The 22,811-nt window shown below is 41.7% G+C and overlaps 1 protein-coding gene across 1 annotated transcript in view; it reads right to left on the minus strand.

Annotated features, from left to right (window-relative positions):
- Positions 1–22,811, minus strand: part of cacna2d2a (calcium channel, voltage-dependent, alpha 2/delta subunit 2a) — a 134,327-nt gene that overhangs the window by 86,244 nt on the left and 25,272 nt on the right. Inside the window, exon 3 of the mRNA XM_076110542.1 lies at positions 9,904–10,020. Coding sequence (XP_075966657.1) covers positions 9,904–10,020 — 117 coding nt within the window. The remainder of the gene's footprint in view (positions 1–9,903; positions 10,021–22,811) is intronic.

Genomic DNA, 22,811 nt, shown 5'->3' on the forward strand with positions numbered 1-22,811 from the left:
ATGTTCCATGCATGTTAAAGTTCTGACTGCTGATTGGGTTCATTAGTTATTCAAACCATCTGACCTCCCCACAGCACTGCTCAGACACACTCATTATGAAGCCCTTGTAATTCATTAAGCTCCCTAAATGAACACAAGCCATATCGAGGGGTGCTCGCCGTTACTGAGTGGCTTGCTGTGCCTCAGGGAGGTTAATAGTGAGTGTGTGGACCAAGTTTTAATGCTATGATAAGGGCAGGGTTGGACTTTAACTGACTGACAACAGAAGAATTATGAGTTAGAGTAGGAGGGTGTAAAGATATAAATATATGTTCATCGAACATTACATATTCACAATAGTAAATAATAGATGAAGAATACACATACACCTGGAATGAAATACATTTCTATGCTAGACGACTACTTGGTATGGTGTGGTAATTATAATCACAGCACACACGCTTCCATTTATTCTCACAAAACAAAAATCACTTAAACGTTGCCCCAGAATCAGGTGTGAGGGGAGCGAGGCTGCAGGGTGCTCTCGCTCCCTCTGAAAGTGGGAGACAACTCCTTCATTTGTCATCACGTCACGCCAACAGGAGGGATATAATCACTTGCTGCCGGTGGTGTAATTCACTGCGGGCACACCAACTGCTGCCGTACTGCTGCTGTTGGGAATGACAGAAACTAAGAATTCAAGTGTTTCAAATGATTTAAAAAGCTTGGCAGTATTCTTAAAGATCGCTTTCAGGGACTTATGTAGTAGTTATCGATCCACCGGCACAGCAGGCAACATACAACACACAACATACAGCACAGCACTGGCTGACTGAAAAGAATCACCAGTGGCCGTATTGAAATCAGTAACCAGACCCACATTAGATAAAGGAGGGCTTCACTTTACTAATCCTCCAACTGTAGTACACTACCACTGAGGGCCAATCCACATCAGAGTGACAGCTCTCACTGCTCACAGCAGCTTCACAGTGGTGTGTTAGTGGGAGCCTCATTTTTAGGACTGGTGGCCCTTTAAAAGACTGAGTGCTAAATTTAGCTGTTATAAATTGGTTATTTGTGCCGGATGCCTGTTCAATTAAAGCCAGTCACTGAGGCGTCTGAGATCTCGCTGGGATGACGACACAAGTCATCAACCACACACTCCAAGGAGGTGGTTTTACTCACAGAGTTACTGCACTAACAATCATTTAAACTGTTGATTTCTTGTTGTTTTTTGGCCCACCATTAACAAACATCTGTACAAAATATAACTTATCAATTCAAATCAACACTGTTGCTGCCTTTCCATTTATTATTCAGACACTAAATGATCAAAGCTACCTTTCTCTGATGGAGGCAGTTTTACTGAAACATTGGTCTCAGTGTAGGCAGCTTCACCTCCTCTTTGCCCCCCCCCCCCCCCCCCCCCACACACACACACACACCTACCCCCACTTCTGCAAATATATATTTCCCTCATGGAACCAGGGAAAGAAATCAAAAAGTAGTTACTCCACACCACAAAGCCAATTCTCCAGTGTGTGAATATCCAATGAGTTGACGGGAGGTTTGTTGACAACTAATAAAGCTGGTTCAGCTCTGGGGTGGGCATTCAGAGATCAAAACTATTAGTAGTGTAAACTGATGCCGAGTTTCAAAAACATAATAGCGTCAGAACGACTGACTTTAAAACAAGGTAATGAGGCAGCAAAGTGAGTGCATGACCGAGAGCCTGCAGCTACTATTTTGATAACTCTCAGTTTCTTTAGTGAACACACGAGAGGGTATTTCAGATAAACACTGATGAGTAGATCTAAATGTTCACACATGTGCCAACATTTGCATGCTCGCACTCCTTTCAGAATGCATGTTGGCCGTACGTGTCTCAGTGAATTATTGATGGATGTAACGTGATGACAGATGACTCAGAGCGGCCCGTCCCTCCCCATCCCTGACCCGACTGTGTCGTCTTGGTTTCCACGGTCAGTAGGAGACGGAGGCCCACGCAGTCTGATTGATTAATTCTGTCAAGCACACTCCTGCTGTCCCTGCACAGTGTCCGGTCCGAGCTCTCCTGCAATCTCTCACAATCACTATCAGCATGACTGCAAAAGTCACAGCATATCGCCGTCTTTCCTGAAAGAGAACCTTTCCACTGTCCACCATTTTCTTCATCTCCGCATAAAATAATTAGCTCCTGATTAGGGCCCCCGTGGCCACCGGAGGGCCCCTAGTGCGTCTGAAATGTCCCAAAAAGGAGTCACAAATTACAAAAGTGCCCCGCCTCCTCCGTGTCAAAGCGGATATCAATGTATACGAAAAGAGAAAAAGAAATCACAAGAACAGCAATCACGTAAACTTGTGTTCTCTCATCTCAAAGTTTGATGTCAGCAAATAACAGTAACATGAAGTTGCTGTGCTGGCTTGAGCCTATTTCTAAGCTGTCTGTCTTGCTCACCTAGCAGTGCATCTCTTGATCTTTCTGTGTTTAGTTTGAAATGAAAGTGAGATGTTATTGAAACAGTATAAAATGGAGCTTAAGTTTAGGAATAGATGCAGGGCACAAATACAACTCAGGTGTGAACCTCCCAGGTGTGACTACACTACACATCGGTTTCACTTCTAGTCTAAAGGTATTTGCTGTCGCTGTGCTGCGCACAAACCTCAGCGTGAATCATATCTATTTATAGCGGCCAATCTTGTATTTCCATGACGGTGGAGTGAACCACAGATCTCAACGTGCACATTTGTTTGACTGAAAGGCCTCAGTGCTAACTGTGTCTGTGCGACCGCTGTTAAGGTGTCCTCACTGTAGGGTGATTGCTTGTAGCAGTTTGAATAAATAATAATTAAATAATATCACAATATACAACAATTATGAATAACTTAATTATGATTTATTAACCCATAACTTAGTATAGAAGAATGATGGTACTCAGCTGACGCCATAAGACACCATTGTTTTAACTAACAGATTTTAACACAAAATTTAATTTAGGAAGCCACACACTTTTGTAAAAATAGGGAAAACTTCTAAATCTGATATTAATGAATGAAATCTTAATCTCAGGGTTGCTACAGAGCATTTTCATGGTGTACAGGGACAACTACATAACTAAACTACTAAACAGAAAATGAATGAATAAGCAATAAAATAAACAAAATGAATGAACTAAATAAATAAAGAATATGATGAAGAGTACAATGAACAACGATGAACCAAAAACAAAATGAAAAGGATTGCATGTGACCAGGTAGAATCAGTGACTCATATCATTGATTGATGTCCATCAATTAAATCCGGGGTTTGATGTTTTTAAATTAAATTTAGTTCAAAAGATGTATGTATCGTTGAGCCGTAGAGAGTTTGAGAAGCACCAGGAAAGACTGAAAGAATTTTAGACTTGTTCTAATTCAAATTTAATTTAGATCTTTAGGTCTAAAACTTACTGATGTGTTTTATGAATATTTACATCTAAGATTATTGTATTATCAGACTTAAATCAATTTAGCCTAGAAACATCAAACTCATCTACATCTGGAAATTGTATGGTTTCACCTGACGGTTCTGATGGGCAGATGGGAGGTTAAGCTGTCAGTGTCTGTTTCTCTGTGGGTATCTCTGCATCTTGGATCTTGTTGGATGATAGTAGTTTGTTGAATCGCATTCTTCCATCTCTCGCTCTGGGGCAGTTGCTTTGGCTTTCTCTGGTTTCTTCGTCTCCATCTCTGTCTCTCTTCCTCAGAGATCACCCTTCAGCGTCAAAGTCCAGAGTCAAAGTGCAGTGTCGAAGAGAAGTGTCTTCCGACGTCTTCTTGCTTTAACTTCTTGAGTAAAGGGGTGCAGTTTATGGCGGGAACAGCGTCTCTCCCATCCTAACAACTATCTTGTTTCTTTCTTTTGACCTTCTTTGACATAATTAATACTAGTAACTTACATAGTTTTTTAATTCTTCCATATTTGACAGCTGCAGAACGGTACCAAACAGTTGGATATGAATCACTGAATAAAACCTGATCAATTAAATATAGAATGAGTTAAATAATATGCATATTAAATGAATGGACAGGGAGGGGAGAACCTCGCTAGGACTCAAGACTAAGTTTTCTTAAGTCGTTATTTACAATTGGATGTGTCTCTGTGTCCCTCAGGAATGTAGGTGCTCATAAAACCTTGTAGGGTCAGCCTTAAGGAAGGTCTTATAGCTCATAAATCAAGTCTCAAGATTGAACCCAAGTCTTATCTTGAGTTTATCCAGACACATGGTAAATTCACTTTGGTGACACTTCGTGCCCTTTGGGTTCCTGAGAGCAGTCTTTGGAAGAAGTTTATTAGTTCAGCTTGTGTCAATGACATCCGTGGATGTTCGCTACATCCCTCACTTGTGTTACTTTTCAGTACCTTTCCTTGGCTGTAATATTGTTAGAATATTCAACCAGGCCTCATCCCTGAAACCATCACAATAACAAACCCATTAGTCTGCCGGGTGTGTATACATCAAGCAGCGAGTAGACCAGAGGCACACATCCTTCAGCCTTTAAGTGGTATTGGACTAGTATTGAGATCTGTGTAATTGGATTAGACCAACCTTAGTCCCCTCTCTATTCCACCAGTTCCTTCTGTGAAATCATAACTTAAGAGCTTTGATAATGGTAGCTTTGCTGTGCAGCAGCTGATGGAAATGCAACATGATCTCTGTCTGTAGCTCCTGGCCTCATCTTTCCTCCCCGAGGCGGGAAAATCCCAGCAGCAGCCTGACTGACAGCTCAACTCTGCCTGGCTTTGACTAACAGCGTACAGGATGTTGTGCAGCCTCAGATGTTTCTGAGGTGCCCAACTGATCTCAGGCCTCTATGGCGATCATATGGAGCATCACAAAGGAGGTGCACAGGAAGGGATGAGGGCTCAGATGAGTCCGGGAGGTCTATCACACCTGTTTGGCTTTATACACATGACAGGGTACATGGAGGGCTGTGTTCTCTCTGGCTGCTCTGGGTTAAAAGGCCTGTCAGACAGACACCCTTGTATCATCGCTCAGGTGGGAGCCTGTTGCTCTGATAACACATGCGCATAGGAAAACACAGCGAAAGTACAAAGAAGCACATGCAGACGTGCTCTCCAGTCACAGAGCTGCTGCTACTACCAGCACAGTATATTGTCACCTCTCAACTAATATGATATAAGATAATCAAGCAAAGGAGTTGGGACGAAGTACACATTATATCCCAGCGTGTATCCTTACATTAATTCATACTGTGGCTAGAGAGGAAGTGTTACCTCACCAGAGCTGTCCATAAGCGCCGGCTGCAGGCCAAACAGCTTGCTAATTTATTATATTGACTTTTGATAAAAATAAAAAAGGTTTATGTGTGTGTGTGTGTATGTGTGTGTGCACGCGCTGAGCTGTTTTGTTCTGCCGAGAAGAAAGTAGTCTTCAGTATTTGACAAATATTAGCAAAATAATTGATGATAAAACACTTTAACTACAAAGTTGGCGGTTCGATCCCCGGCTCCCATGTCCACATGTCAAAGTGTCCTTGAGCGCGACACTGAACCCATGTAGATCCCCGAGCTCACCTTACAGCCGCCCACTGCTCCTAATGCTTAGGATGAGTTAAATGCAGAGGTTGAAATGTCATGTCCGGTCCTGCATGTATTTGACGGTTGTACATACGGTTTAAGTTGAAATGTTATTCTCCATATATGTTGAACTGTAACCTTGCTTATGGACAAATTTCACATTTTTGTATTGTGGAGAATTTCAGTATTAAACGCATTATTAGTAAGATTTAATAACACCCCTAGTGGTGAGTAGAAGTGTCACAATAATAAATATGTTAGTCACAATATGTTTCCATATGGAATGTATTAAAGGTTTACAATATTCTTTCTTATAAAGGATATTATATGTTACAGTATATTAACTCATTGAATGTATTAAATCATAGAAGTATAGTCACTGTAGGTATTAAAACACTAAGAATAGTCTTGAGGGTCAGATAGGGATTCTGAGTGAGGTGTCAGACATGCAGCAGCAAATGGAGGCGACCTCATCGATGGAGGATGGGGCCAGTGGGACGGTCAAATGCCAAGCTGACCAGCAGGACAGAGAGGAGGAGTCCAAGATGTTTTGCGAGGAGCCAAGATGTTTTGCTAAGGGATCGATAATGGGAGGGGGCATAATTCAAATGAAGCCAATCACTAATCGCCATGGAGGGTCATTCACACATTTTATGACAGTGTCGGACACTTTCCGACTCTCAGGGGATACAAAAGAGAATGTTTTAGGGAGTTTACCTCAGATTACTGCAGCTCTCATTTTCAGCTAACTGGCCGCGCCGGACTGTGAGGAGATGCGTGTATGTGGTCTCTGCTCTCGAGAACATTACTATTGATAGTTAATTCAGTTTGTAAGTGAACTTTGTGTAGTACATTAAATATTGTTTTAATTTTGGACCGGGTCCAGCTCATTCTTCTGATGCGCGTGCGCAGTAAGAAGCTCGCAGCAGAAGAGTACCTGCGGCCTGCAAGCTCCTTCATCCTTTGTTCTTAAAAACCTAACAGTATGTTCAGCTAACCGACTGTGGAATGACTAAAAGACCATCTGGATTACACTAGCAATCAATCGGAATAACTTGATTGCAAACGAACATTGTGTAGAACCTGTCTATTTTTCTTGTAATCGGTATGAAACTTTTGAAAAAGGATGGATCTGTATATATTAAAAGTCTTCTAAAACACATAAGTTTCAGTATGACTTGAAGATCACTTAATTTCCTGCTCAAATGTGCCTCAACAAAAGATGTGTATAATGGAAACCGGGCACAGAACAGCAAACATCAACCCACGGAAAACAAAAAGTTACTGTGTGTAACTGACTATAAAGAAACCTGACTGGCTGCAGGTCCAGGTGTCAGCTGCAACTCACAGGACCACTGAAATAAGCTAACATTGTGAACATCAGAGGACGCTTTCCTGAATCATATTTCAACCTGCCTCTGAAAACAAAGAGATTCACACAAAGTGTCCAGCGGCTACATGCGAGGCTGTCAGCCGACCGGGGGCTTTGTTACATTAAAATTTTGGCACCGACCTGAGAATCAGATCATTGTTTGAGAAGACGGCTGCAGCCAGAGACAAGTAAGAGAGAGCAGACGGGGACATGGAGTGGAGGAGATTAAGACAAGGGAAGGAAAAGAATAAACATTGGGGAGGCTTTGGACAAAAACATAGTAGTCAGCTTATGCAGCCTCCATCTTAGGGGGGCGAGGGGAACATTCAGTGCATGGCACTTTGAATTTTATTGTTAGGTTTTTAAGATAGCAATTTTGATATTGGTTGTGTGAAACCAAGTATTAGTTACACCAAATGAGGATATTATGGCTGAATTACAGGATACAAAAATACTTTTTGTGTTAATTAAGCTGTCTTTTCCGACTGTTGCAAGCCACAAACAGTACTTCATTCATTGTAATGACGCAGAGTGTGAGCCCACGCAGGTAAACAAATGAAATCTCACCTAATGGAGCTTTTTTTAACCCCTCTCCAAATAAGCAGCGTATTTAAATTATTAAAATGTGTTGCTAATTTGGGAATTAAGGCTAAAGCAACTAAATCCCTAACGCTAAGAAATGCTTCCCTCCCCACTTTGTATCAGTAACTGAGTATTCACAGTCAATGTGTATTTTCTCATTAGTAATATAAACATGAATTACAACGAATCACCCCAAGCAGTATTTAAATAGGTTGCAGAAGAATAATTTCTTCTTGCATGCACACACACACACACACACACACACACACACACGTCTGTGCACAGATACACACACAATTCCTTTTTTTTTTTTTTTCTTAAATGTGTGGCAGGGAATATTCGGGACTTAATAACCATTACAGGGAGTAGAAACAGGCAGAAATATAAAACGCTGTCAAAACTGTGCTGAGCGGAGTCTGGGACCTTCTTATCTATAGACTGCATTAAGACATGGCTTTCACTTTTCTCCCTGTATGAATAATAAGTCCACATGAATTTATTAGCCTAGTCTTGAATTCATAGTTTTAGTAGAAAAAATAAATCTTAACCTGCCCAAATAAAACATATATTAACTTGTTGCATACTGTTTTTAAGGTTGTATACTATAATGACTCCCTATTTCCCTTTTGCAATTCCATCACCTGACTCTCTCTTCCTCTCCTCTCTGCTTTCTTCTTTCCCCCAAACTCTTTTTCTCCCTCCAACTACCCCCCTCCCCTCTCTCCTTCCCTCCCGCTTGCTGCTCATTTTTAAATCTATGAATTTCTGAACTTCATTTTCTTGATTTTTCCACGCCCCAGGGAGACATTCTCATTCCAGCCCTTCTCTTTTTTCACCTCATTTCCTCCCTCCTGAGTGAATCTCCCAGACAGGATGTGAGGTGACAGTGTTGCCCATGGAGGTTAGGGTGTGGGGGGGGGGGTTTGGTATGCGAGTGTGTGTGTGTGTGTGTGTGTGTGTGTGTGTGTGCGTGTTGAGGGAAGTGCAGGGGCTAAAGGTGGTTATGGTTCTGCCTCACCTTCTTCCAAAAAACGTGTTTGGAGGGTCAATGCCTTTCCAAATCTAATCCTACGCATGACCACGGGAGACATAGAGTAACACTGTCTTTCCTTTTAGGATCCAAGCTGTAGAATTAACTGTGCCTTTGAGAGACTTCTGCTCCTTGGTATGATAGTCCCTCATCCCACAAGACCTCATGCTCTTAAAAGATATATACTTCTGCCCCTCTATAAGGCTTCAACTGTGTTAAAAACTGCCAATGCTTTCGCCATGAGTTACCATATCTGGGCAGAAACAGAGGGAAGGAAAGTGGACAGTCCCTCAGCCGCCCTCATTCTTAAATAAGGTGCTATGTGGATGAAATTCAAACTCTACATATTCAGCGTACACTGATGAAGCCAGTGTCCAGTAGTGTAATCCGAAGCTTTTTCTGATATTAATGTTTTTGTCTGTATCATGTGAAAGGTAAAATATACATATAAATGCAGGGTAAAGTTTTAATGATATGTCAAAAGCATTACAGCCTCAACAATTTCAGTGTGGGAGTGTAGCTTGTGTGCGATACGATAAAGATGATCACAGTGATTAAAAGGAACCAGTGTGTGTATGTGGATGTGTGTGCAGCTGTGTTTGTATGTGTGGGAGGAGATGATGAGAATCACCAAACAGCCTCACTGCCATTGTGGAAAGAAAGAACAAATTCAGCTTTAAATAGCAATAATTACAAATTCTAATCAGGTAATTTGGGAATTATATGCTCTCAAAATGTCCTGTAATATCAAGTGTGAAAATAATTTGAACACAGCTGTGAGACAGACTACTAAACAGGGGACAACATTTTGATTTTAGAATCACAATTTTCAGGATGAGCACAGACGCTTCTTTATCTCTGGCTTTTGAAAATTAAAAAGGTGATTGTGTATACTTTTCTCATTTCCCTCCTTGTCAATCAGCTTCCCTGCCTGTGTACCTCCTCCTCTCTTCTTCTCTAGAGGGTGAGAGGTTCCCCACTGTGAGAGCGAAGCAAATTTTAACTAATCACAGGGCTGTCTGAGCAGGACGGTGGTAATAATTACGCCCCAAAATGCAGGACATTGGAATGATAACCTCTGAAATAACTTCTTTTTTTTCCCTCATGCATCACGCAAACTATCTTTCAGAATACATGCTTCCAATATTAAACGAAGAAAATACAAAACAGTGCCGGGCAAAAAATGACAGAGATGACTATCTCCAATCATTAAAATTGTATTTCAACAATAAGGAGGATTTTCATATATAAACATTTATTTATATAATATATCACATTTTATATATTTTTTTTATTGTGTGTGTTGTGTTTTACATATCTTATAGTGCATGTTTGTATAAAGGTGCATCGCCCTCTTACCTCCAGGGCTTTCCTCTTGCTGTTGAGCAGCTTGGAGATGTCCCGTGCCACTCTCTCCACCAAGTCCTTGGGGCTATTTCTCTTGATTTCAAACTGGCTCTTCTTCTCATTATAAATCTGCAGAAGGAGAAAACAGAGAGAATCACAGGTCAGATTACCGGAGCCATTAGTTTAATTAAGAAGACCACAGCGGAGCGGTTTGATTATTCTCAACGTAGCACACAAGATGGTAAACATTTACTGTAAAGCAGGCAGTACGCAGCCTGGCGTTATACCCATAAGCCCCGGCACTGCAGGAGAATTAAACACAGAACAGAGCCCTAATGGCAAAGCACTTAGCTAGCCAGCTGCAGTCTGGCAGTCAGGATCAAATTAAATAAATGCAAACTCCAGCAGATCCTCACTGCTGGGTGAACACCTTGTATCTCCACAATGTTAACTCTTTTGGAACTAACACAAGCAGCCTTATTTACAGCTTGGCAAAAACACATTTGTGACTAAATCCAACGGGTTACTGAAGGCAATTATAAAGCAAACAGGCCAGAGAATGTTTGCAACCTATGAAGGACCATAATCCCCTCGTTAAAGTGCAAGTAGGAATTACAACATTTTCACTTAGAAGCGGCAATTAATCGAGCGCTCTTACTGGGGCGTTAGCAGAATGAAGTCAGGTAGGACCCAAACAGACACAGCCTTTGACAACCACCAAAACAAACAAGTAAGAGCAATGGGTTTGGGATGCCACAAGGGACTGGGATGTTTGCAAAGTAGCATCCAGAGGCAAAACGACAGATGCTTTGGACCGCTGACAGAGGAAGGTACTCGGGAGATTAGTCTGCTCCCCCTGGAAGAATTGGAAAGGCTGCTGACTCAGCAGCCAAGGCTCTATAGGATCTGTAGTCTACAACAGAGCACCACCCGAGGGATTACCACTTATCCTGCTGCCCTAAGACACCACAAGAGCCACTTTCACACCATAAAACCATTTCGTACAGTTCTTCTGAATAAAACCCAGGAAAAGCCTGTTGTTGAATATTTTAAAGCAATTAAGAGTATTTTTAAATCTCTTAATGTGAGGCTTAAATATTGCATTTACTTTGGTGATGCGTAGTTAATTCCCGTAGTTTGAGGTACTATAGATTTGCGTCTTCAATCAATCATTTACTCAAGCAATTACAAACACTTCAGACTTTACATACATGATATGACGCAATGTACTTCACAGTAAATAACTACAATTAAAAAAATGTCAAAACGAGAATACAAAGGTACATGTTAAGCTTAGTTTAAGTCTGAATAGCAAAAGGGAGTGTGAAGCCACAGCAGCCAAGGGAAGCCTCAGCTAATGACATTGTACTTGTTGAAGGCGTCGCTGATCAGTGTGCAAAATACGGGGGGGTTGGGACCACCCGGCACATCAAATCTTTCTACTTATCTATAATGTCAAAAGCAGTGAGGAGCAACACAGGAAATGTGACTGGCAGGCAGCTGATGTAGGCTGTAAATCTGCAATATATATTGTTAGAATGGGTGAAATAACACATTCTTAACTACACGGTTCTTGGTTTTGGAGAACTAAGAATTTTAAAGAGGTAAATTTCAGCTCCCTGTTGTTTTTTTCAGCAAGACCTGAGATTGGTTTTTAATTGACAGCAGGTTGGATTTTCAGCTTAAATCTGGTTGGATTTTACCAGACTTAACCATTTCTTATGAATTGCGCGAATGTGACTTTTATTCCAGTTACAGAACTTACCGCTAGCAAATTAGGACAGTTTGAAGAATGATAAGGCAAATCTAGCACCTTTAAACAACCGGTAATGCTGGGGACACCCTCAACTTATTTTGGATTTTCAACTATTGAATAAGACAGACTACACATTTTGACAACAAAAGTGCGACATTTATGCAAAGAAAATTGCAGCACTGCAGTCACTGCCAGTCTCCTGCAGGACTCCTGCTAACAGTTGGGTCTGTTCACAACGATCAAGTCATTGTTTGTATTTATCATGTGATTAAGGTTATGAATCAATTAAACAAGTCTATTGTGGCCTTTCAAAGACAATCTAGGCGTGTTTGAGATTCAATCCCCACACACCACAGCAGCCACGTCAATGAGCTCAGACATGATTGAAATCAGCACATCGTCTGCGAGTCTCATGATTGTTCATAATCAAAACATTCTCATATTTACCAAAGTAACAATCTCTTGCTTTGGTATGAGAAATTATGTCTGCTGGATTGATGTGTTGATGTGCAGCAATTAGGAAAAGAAAACACTGGCGTCCATACGATCTGTCTCTGTCGAGCTGAAGGCTGGGCAGGCAGCCAAAGGCAGTTTCCCTCCACTGGACCACTGAGCAGGCAAACCTGGCCCCAGAAGCTCAGCCCATGCCAACCGAGCACTCTGACGAGATTGCCTGGTGTCTTATTTTTGGCCGCCCTCTGAGGGATAAAGGATCCTGCTTAGTTTCAAACAACACTTTAAACTACTTCTCAAAGTGAAATGTGGAGGTGTAATCTGCATGCACAATGACGGTGCAAAAGCAAAAACATCTTTTAAAATGTGTTTCGATGAGTGAAACAGGTGGTTCAATTCTTTTAGTTTTGTTTATATCAAATACTCGTCCTGAATAAGTCATTAGTCTGCAATTCAACAGTCCATGCACACACACACACACACACACACACACACACACACACACACAGAAAAGTATTTACGCACATGATGTTCATGAATTTACCCACACATTTGCACACAGTGAGACACACCATTTGAGAAGGCTTTTTCTCAAGGTGGAAAAAGCCATTAATGGAATCTTATTAAACCGTAGAACAAGAGCGACGATTTCTCCGCTCCATTGACGGACTACAAACCCCTGACTCTTTTAAGCAATGCATTTTTCAAGTCAATTTAAAAACCATGTCAAATTTGTTTTTAAATCAATATTCATTCCCTTAATGTGAGGTAGTGCTCTCTGGGTCGGCCTCTCTCCGGAAGATTCATGGCTGTCTCTGGGACATTACAGGCAGAGCATTCTCTCCTCTGAGCTTAGGAATAAAATGCAAAAGACACAGACAGAGATCAATAAGACTCATATTGCTTCATGTGTGGAATCCAAACTTTTTTCATTTATCATAATATGCAGTAAGGAGTTGTGAGGAAATTCTTTAAGGAAAAATAAATTCTAATGCAAATTCCATTACTTGTCCTGCATTCTCCCTGTATATTTAGGGATTTAAAATGAGTCTAACCCAATGTATAATCGTGCAGTCTCTGCTACTGCAATCATCAAACAGCTTTTTTGGAAAATGCACTGCTTAATTATCTCCTCAAAGTACAGGGCAAGCAAACCAATGACAATTTTAGTCAACCACTGTCATTGTGGTCCAAAACGTATGAAAACAATCTGCTGCAACACACGCTCACTTGGTGAATGCACACCAGCACCCTGGTCTCATATAAAAGCAGAGCATCTATTAAACGGATGCATCAGTGTCAATAGTGGTCCAGGCAAAGTCTACAGTTTGTTCCCCATTGACGTGTATGGATTGTGTTCCACATAACCTTCTCTGCTGTTTGCCAGAGGACAGAAAATAAAAACCACACATATTGCTGGACAAAAATGAAATATTACCATCTTTAATCTCTCTATATAACTTTGTGCCAACATTTCCATGTTGAGATATTGTGGTTCTGATGTCTTAATAAATAACAAGTTCAATTTAACCACAATCTGTCACATATTATCTTTAATATGTGAAATATGTTTAGACACACAAACAGACTTTAAATGGTTTACACAATATAACATACTGATAAGGATTTCAGACTTTCAAAGTTTTTGTGATTATAAATTTGTCCATGTTGCCCACAACTAACTTTAGTCTAACAGGTGACAGAGGAGTATCCTATACCTGAGCGGGCACGTTCTCCCTTAGTGTAAATGGGCATGACAGCAGTGTACTGTATCCTCCTACACAGTGTGTCCTCCTCTCCAGTGACCTGTTTCTACTGTATATCTTGTACTGCCACATAAACAGCACCGATATCAGTTTCTCTGCCATTTTGTATGAGAAACACTATGGATGTTTGCCTGAGAAGAGCCTGTTTTATTCTTTTTATCACTCTACACGGACTAATAAAATACAAAGAGAGACAAATAAAGACAGACAGTACTGTAGGGTGCTCATCTCTCTGACAGGTTGGCCCATTACAAGCTCCTGTAACGGACAGATGAGGTCCCTGTCCATTCTGGGAGAAGATTGAGCTGTGCTGTCAACCAGACAAGAGCTCCAGCCCAGAAAGTAGCAGCCGGCCAACGAGCATTAGGTTGGAGGAGCGCTGGGTGCAGACCGCCAGCACATGGTAATGCTGGCCACGATAGGCCTGAGGAGCTTTAAATCCCCTTTAGCTAGAGGTTGGAGATGAGTGACCATCATCGCTGAAGGGCCATAAGCACATCAGCCTGCCTGAAATTATATTTGAGGGCTTTGGAGCTTGACTCACTCACAGGTAATGGGGCAGCTGCAGGAGAGAAAAAAAACAAGCAGTGTGGCAGGAAACTTTACTGATCATCATAGTCGGTGTTTGAGCTGAGGCAAACCATTTGTAGGTACTTATAAAAAACAGTAAAAACATTAAATAGAAGAAATAAAGAAAAATATGATTAGTTAGTAAAAATGTAAACATTTTAGTCAGCAAATTTAGTATGATTGTATATTTACGCAGTTGTTTGATGAGCCTGTTTTTCCACTAAAAGATTATGTGCATGGTTATTAAGTCCTATTTACATTATAGAGAAACCTCAGCTCTAAGCAGCATTTTACAAAATAAAAAAGGAACATACTTAAGGAAGAAAAAAAGGATACATAAATAAAATGGACGTGACTGTTTAGCGGTGCCCATCCTTTTTGTAAAGAGGAATGATAATTCATGGATTGGAAAGGCTGCGGAGAAATCTAGCAGTGTTAATCAGTGATGCTGTTGGCTGGAGGCTGTGACGCCTGGGCAGCTTTCTGTGTAGGCCTGTCATTTTCACAGGAAAAGAGGAGAGGTGGCACCGCAGAGTGCCAATGACGGCCAATCAAACCTTCTGCTGCTAACACTCACACAGGATACGACAGAAGCTACGGTGCCAAATCGCGACCAATATGTTTTATCTGGCAGTCAAGCACACGCTGAAAAATCACACACACCCACACAGTCAGACATGTAAATCCACACGTGCGCAAATTCACATTCACTCCCTCATACACAGTACATGTCACACATACTCACATTGTCATCATTAGCCATGATGACTGCTTCCAGTGTGCCAAGCTCTGAGTGTCACTGTAAACACAGATGGGAAGACAGAGGGTGGCAAGACTCCAGAAAATGACTGTAAAAAAGTGCTATGCCGATTTAGCTGGCTCCCAAAACTCAGTCATTACACAAGGCCACTGTTCTGCACGTCGATCCCCGTACTCCTCAACTTCAGTAGCATTGTAAAAAAATTAAAATAAAAACCTTAATGCTGCATAAAATGTAAAAACCAACTCGTGTTATCGTACAGACCTCAAATTTTTCTAAATGTTTCTCTTGTCAACAACACAGCAGAGGAAAGTCAAAACAGTGAAAATGATAACAAATGAAAAAGATTTCTGTCTGCTGTTGCCACTTTATATTAAGACTTATTTTTTGACTTTTTCGCTATGTTCGCTGGTCGTCGTTGGTGTTGATATTATTGTCCCTTCGTCTGTGTCTAAGAGAGGACTGCTTATCTCTCTGTGAAGTCAGCCACAATAGGCCGTGTCTGGCTGCTGCAGCACGGAGGTTGACAGAGACAGATGTCACATCATTAAGGAATATTAGTCGGCTCTGCCGAGCAGACCCGGCTTCAACGGGCCCCGGGAAGAGCTCAATAAGAGAGAGCACATAGGGAGCAGCAGCCTCTCGGAGGAGCTCGATAAGACACAACACACCAGAAGCCTCTCATAGTTCAACAGGACTGGAAGCCGCCAGAGTCCAGTCGCACGCAGAAAAAGCAGAAACATTGACTTCTATTGTGAAGCTAAAGTGTCCCAGGGTGACTTCCTGTCCCAATGAGACAGAGGAGAAAAAGAGACGGATGACCGTCTCAGCATGTATACAGCTAATCTGCCACCTGCTTTGATGGCATAGACTCCGACTGTCTACCACGGCTTGAAACTGCCAAAAAAAAACTGAGTCTACAATCTATGTGATGTGTGGTTCATCATCCAAAACAAGAATCTTTGCAGCCTGATTTGCATTTTGCTTTTACAAGGTTTCCTTTGCATTAATATGCAGTGAATGCAACAGCGCATTGTGCAACCATAGCTTAGCGGCAAGGAACCAGGCAAGTCTGTCGAGCTTTGGATTTCGAAGCATTGAGTGGTGGGTGTTGTTGTTGTTTTTAAGCATTTCTAAAAACAGAGCGGACGTGTGAAGAATGGATTAGCACAGTGTATCTGTGTGCTCTAACATAGACTGCAGTCGTTATCATGTTCGGCTAGCTTACCAACGAACAAACTAGGTTACATTAGTTAATGGTTACGTAAAGAGAAAGAATAACCTGTTCATGACAAGCACATCCACTGTGTAGGTGCATTTCCTTGCTGTTTTTTATAGCACAACCCGAGCACAACTCTGGTCCTTGATGCTATCAGTTATAAGCAGCTCTGTCCGTTTACTCTCCAGCTGCCACAGCCAACGTTACCAGAGATAACGTGATTGGTTAGCCCTTATCCTAAAAGCCTCTTCTCTTCGAACGTAAAACGTGAAGTAAGCTAAACAAAGTTATTTTACAATAGTCTTAATATATTTGGTCTTCTAAATAGGTCATTAACTGGTGAGGATGCTGGCTTTTTGTGTCGTACATGCAGCTTTGGCCTCAGTCTTTTCGTACAATATCACGTGCAGTATGTTCAGTGCCAGGAAGGAAAGCTTGACATGCAACAGTAACTATGATGTGTGGAGCTAAATGAACAGTTAATTATACTCTCACACAACGGTGCCAGCTAGACCAACCAGTGCATCCTCTTAATCGTGAAATGACAACTATTCACAGGTTGAGATATCCGAGGTTTAGCTGGTTAATCTTGTGAGGGATTGTCCACTGGTGATGCAAACAGGTCTGAACAAAGAAAAACATTATTTACACGCACACGATCGCAACCACACACACGTGAACAAACACCCCACAGAGACAGGACTTTGCATACACTCAGCCTCGTCTAATCTCCTCTCTGAAATAGCGTTTTCACCTGCAGGTGCTGTACAGTCTCATTCAAATGTAATCAGTGTGTTTAAACTTGCTGTCTTCACTGCTTCACTGCATCTCACCAACATCCTGAGTGATGCGATTATCATCTTCATCATCCAGAGCTCACTTGTGTCACATTATACAAGATCGAGAGGCTGTTGAACGTGCTTGTAATTCTAGTTTTAGTGATTGCCACGGCTTGAAGATCCGAATCAAAGAGCCATAACTGATTCATCATCGTAGACCAGTTTAACTGACCAAGAGACAATAAAGATCCTTAATAAAACTGACCTTGAACACCGTCTTACATCACTGATCCACCTCTTCTCCCAAACGAGCTGATAGAATAATCTGACTCTCCTAACGGATAAGGTATGGCAGTGTGAGAGGCGATATTTACAATGCAGAGCCACAGACGGCGCAAACCAACAAGCAAACAAGACCAGCTGGACAGATGGAGCCCACGGTGATCTTTTAACTGCCCAGTTTTGTATATATTCATTAATTAGCCCTGTCAGCAGAAACAAAGGGTCATGGAGAAGTAGCGATCGATCGCAGGATTCTCAACAGGACTCGCTCGGTGAAAACCATCCAGCCAGTTGGCAACTATCAGAGAGAAGGATTCATAGTAAGGGAGCGAGGAAGGACGAAGGGAAATGTGGGGCAGCCTCTCCCGGCTCCTCTCCTCCCTTCCATCCTCAGTCTTTTAGACAGAGATAAACTGCAGCCTTTTTATTAACTTGCTGATGGTAGGGGATTGTTTTTCCCTTCCACTAGGTTTTCTCAAATAGACAGCCACAAAAATATCCTCCCTATAATTCTTCCCACCACTATTTCTCTTATTTTCTTGACTTCCTCTATGCAATACTTTAAGTAGCTCTAACACTGCCTGTAGTGTCACAGTAATGTCTCAGACAGGGGCTGCTGTTTATCAAACATACAATCATACAAATGTCAACTCCCGTCCCATCGCATTCAGTCACAGCGGCAGCAAAATAACACGCGATGAGTGTTCGTCTATGTGAGTGTCAGTTTGTGAGCATGACCATTATTTCTGCTCCTTGTTTCTGTATCTAAAAGCCTCCTAATGTGTGAAACTGTGCATGTTATGTTTTGGTACGTGCATGATTGTGTTTGTGTTTGTGTGTGTGTGTGTGTGTGTGGCTGTGCATTTGAGTGGGCCGTGGCGGTCCTCCTGCTGAGGAGACAGAGCCCCAGGGGGGTTTCTCTCTGTAGCGTCTCCTCCACTTCCTCCTCATTTGACTAATTACTGCGCCACTTCCACGCCATTGACGAAGCCTTGGCACCTGTCCATCAGCCTAACTGTGAGCTTGGCTTGTTTCGCTCTATTGATACAAATGGCTAGCTAAATACGGTCTCACCCTGTGCTCTCCTAGTTTTAAACGTGACGTGACAAAAATATATGTTGGAAGAAAAACAATATGCTTCTCAAAGAGAAGCATATTGTTTTTCTAGAGTGCAGCCTCTTGAGAATATTAAAGCTGAGACAGTGTTTTCAGTTCATTATGTTTTTAAATAATCAATGTCCAATTGCGTTACGTTTGGTTTGCAGCTCACCGCTCACACTCATAATGTTGTTCCGAGGTCAAGCGTGCCAGAAAGTAAAGGCACTGCTGCTCCTTCACGCCGTCTGTCTGTCTGTCCTCTTCTGCAGCTCATTTCCTCTCATCATCTTTTACACGGACGCTAAATCTCTCCCATCCTGAATATACTGCTGCTCTGCACATCTGACCATCTCTGCCAAGCTTCAGCAACTACGTTTGAACGCTATTTTTGTCTTTCTGTTTTCACTGTGTTGGATATTATATTTTAAAAATACTGCGTCTCTGGCAGCCTTACTACTGTAAACTCTGTAAATAAGACAAGTCATCTTAAATCTCCCCCGCTAAGTTCCCTCTGGTAGAGCGTCAGTAAATATGAAATGGATAATGAGCTGAGAGTAAGCAACGTGCACAGCCGGAGACAGCCAAGCTTGGATCAGTTATAATTTGGAGAAGAGACTTCATAGAGGTATTAGAGCAGCAAAGGTCAATGAGGTGTTATTATATAATTCAAATGCGTGTGTAGGATGCACAGCAGTGGAATACAGTTCTCATTATCCAAACATGCAAGACTTTGTCTAACAAAGCTAAACACTGTCTGCCATCCAAATTAACTTGGCTAGATTTTTAATGCATCAGTGCAATTTTCATGATTCTAAAAATAACAATGTATGTTGCCTTCCAAAGCATGTGTTTTGCCTTAAATTATCAAGTAACGGGAGCAATTTGGGTTTCAGTGTTTTGCTCAAGGCCAGGGGAACCTTTGAAAATTGGACTACCAACCTTAGCAATAACAGACGACAGATTAATCTAGAAGCAATCTGGTACATACATGGTTTTGGAAAATTCGGCAAAAAAGAAAAAAGACAGAAATAAATTGAATTATCTCATTCGTCGAAGCAATTTCATATTTGAAGTCGTGGACGGCTAAATCTGAGACCAATTAACCTGTAAAGACGCAGGTTGTTTTTTCTTCCAGTGAACACGTTTATGAAGCAGAATCACGCAGTCTCTAGATGTCGGCTTTGAAGAAGCTCTCAAATTGATATCAGATAACATTTCTTAACACGGTATCTAAATGCAACATACCACTTGGCAAGTTGAGGTTTAAGTCAGACTCTGCAAGCCCAGCACATACCTGAGTGACAGTTGCTATGACAGCCATTTTGTTCTGGCCCACTTATCTCTGTCTTACCACAGGCAGAACAGAGCAGAGAGGGAGGAATCCAAAGACAATTTAAACTCACAGTGCAGATTACATTTCAAACCTCCCAGACTGAATATTTAACCCTCTTGCCTTTCGATAAGCGATAGGGGGATTTTCACTGACTCAGGAACTCAATTTAACCTCCCCTCTGAGAGATGAGGCTGCCGAAACGTCCTATAGGCTTGCCCTTGGTGATGGCCAAACTCCCTCCTCCCTCCTCCCCACTGTCTGACACTAACAGTGGCCGTCTGCTGGGCCTGATAGAGAGCGGCTCCATGCTAAGTCATTACACACAGAGCACAGCCTAATTACACACAGACAGCCCCCCGTGTCACCTGCCAACAGGGTCACTGCTCTTAGAAGTGACGACATTAAAGGAACAGCTATACAAACGCTGGCTGACAGATAAGAGACAGAGGGGACGTCTTCAGGGTGCCAAGTGTATGCCTTTGCCCTCAACAACCTTCCATATTCCCCCCCCCCCCACTGCTGAGAGACGTCGGCTTCATCAGTGTTCTTTACCTCCAACGAACGACAAGGCTCTGCAGCACAACTCTCGTCCCTAACAGGTTTGCAACGACACACTAAACCGGACAAGCTCTCGGTGGAAGGAGGGCAGTTCTCCATATTGAACATCACAGGGACGCTTTTACAGCATGCCAATTCCTGCCAAACTGGCTGTTTCCATGGAAACGTAGCACTTAATGACCGATAACAGAGAACGACCTGGAAAAAAAAAAAAAAGGAGGCGAGAGTTGAGAGCACGAGAGAAAGAAAAAGACACTGACAGAGAGAGATGGGGAGAGAAAGACGGCGATCTCGTGGAACAAAAGAAGCAATTTAGTATCGGAGGACAGCGTGAAGCCTGATTATGTCGTCAGTGTAAATGATCATTAATTTCCTTCTGTCCAGCTGGGCCAGATTAATGCCTGCTCATTCTGCACGGTAAAAAGAGAGCCGGGGCTTAACCACTTCACTGGTCACCCCCGCAACAGCATCCGTGGCCTTAATAAAATACTGAACATGGACCACACCAGGACCCAGAGATGGATTTAAAGAAAACTGCAGTAATAATGTGTTTCTTTTGCTAGGAAGACTGTAATTTCTCCAATATTTGTAAAATCCTTTATTATTTCAAACCAATGTTCAGCTCAACCATTAGTCCATAGTTTTCGTTCTCATAATGGCGATCAATCTTGACCAGCAGGAAGCAAATTAGCGGCGGAACTAGAAGATTAAATTAAGCACTTTAAAATACAAATCTGATCCATTTTCCACGATGTGTTAACGCAGGCTCCTGCGTCATCTTCTCGGAACTATTAAAATATATTCAAGCCTATTGAATTTACAGCAAAAATATTTTTTGGTTGGACAAAGTATTCGAAGCTGGCTTGTCCAATGCTTTAGCCTTGAAAGCCCATGATAATGATGCCTCTGAGTGTTTAAATATTTGACATAATTGGATAGTCGTGTGCAACATATGTCAACCCCTCACTCCACAGACTCCAGGTCAGAGGAAAAACGCCCTGTGTGATCACAGCTCAGATGAAAACAAACACACAACCAATGTGTGCTTCTGCTTTGATGTCTCCCAGCAGAGCTTTCTGGTTTCCACATAACTGGGTCGGATCCCTCTCATCAGGACCAGCACGCTGTTTGGCTGCTGAAAGCCGGCAATTTCACTCCGCTTTGCAAGCTGATCCGATATTCATAAAGCAAGCAATTATACAGCCATTAAATCTGCAAATACAAAAACGGGGATCAACGAAGGTGTCGCATGGATCAGGTTCATTACTGAAAACATCCACAACATCTGTGAGACAAAACACATTCCAAAATCATGGTTTACTGACAACCAATTACCGTAAAACCCAACAACACCCGAGGACAAAACGGTGGCAAGAAACAAAAGGTGACCTCTGAAGGTTCTGCTTCAATGTCAAATAAACTTATTTCCAAAACACCTAGAATATAAACACTGCAATAGTTAGTGAAGAAAAACAACCAGTGCAAACATAAAATACATGACAATCTTTAGATTTTATTACAAAATGTTGAATACATCTTCAAGATCATATATATATATATATATATAGTATGCATCTGAAATGAAATTGAAAGAAATAGTTATGGACAAACTAGTATTGCTGATCATATATTTAAATTCTGCATATCAACCAAATCTGAGAGAACGTTAGGAAATTCAAGTGTTTACCAATCAGAGGCAAGCAGGACAAATATGGCGCTCAAAGTCGTTATGGAAAACTGACACGAGAGGCAACATCTCAAGCTTTTAGTTTCCTTTGTTGGCCTGACAATGACGGTACACCAAAAAAACTCTCATTGCATGAGCCAATATTTCTTGGAATATTCTTTTCAACCGAAACTCGATTTTGATGAGAGACTATTTCACAGCGGTAAAGACGGCTTTAGTCCCCCAAAGTTGCGTGGCATAAACCAAGACAACAATTAAGAAGGCTGTCAATCAGCATTTTTTTAAAGTGTGTGACTGTACAACAATCAATGCCTTGAACATGCAGGCTGCTCTTTGAAAAGCTATACAAACACATTATAAAAATAGAGATCAATACAGGGCCTTGCTTTTACTATGTTATCATACAACACACAAACACGCCGGGTGCTACTTGTAAAAAACAATCAAAAACACATGTAACAGCCCAGCACGGAGTAATGAGCTTGTGGTTCTTTATCTATGGTCTTATATTTCACAATGAAGCACTGCTGTAATTAGGGATGTACCGAATGATTGGAAGCTTCGAAGCTACATTCATAACTTTGATATTCCAATTCTAAATCGATATTGAATGCTGCGCGGCTTTTTTTTTTTTTTGCATTTCTATTCATTCGGTTCAA

Source organism: Anarhichas minor, unplaced genomic scaffold, assembly GCF_050575085.1.
Source record: "Anarhichas minor isolate MPS153535 unplaced genomic scaffold, ASM5057508v1 ptg000043l, whole genome shotgun sequence".
Lineage (NCBI taxonomy): Eukaryota > Metazoa > Chordata > Actinopteri > Perciformes > Anarhichadidae > Anarhichas > Anarhichas minor.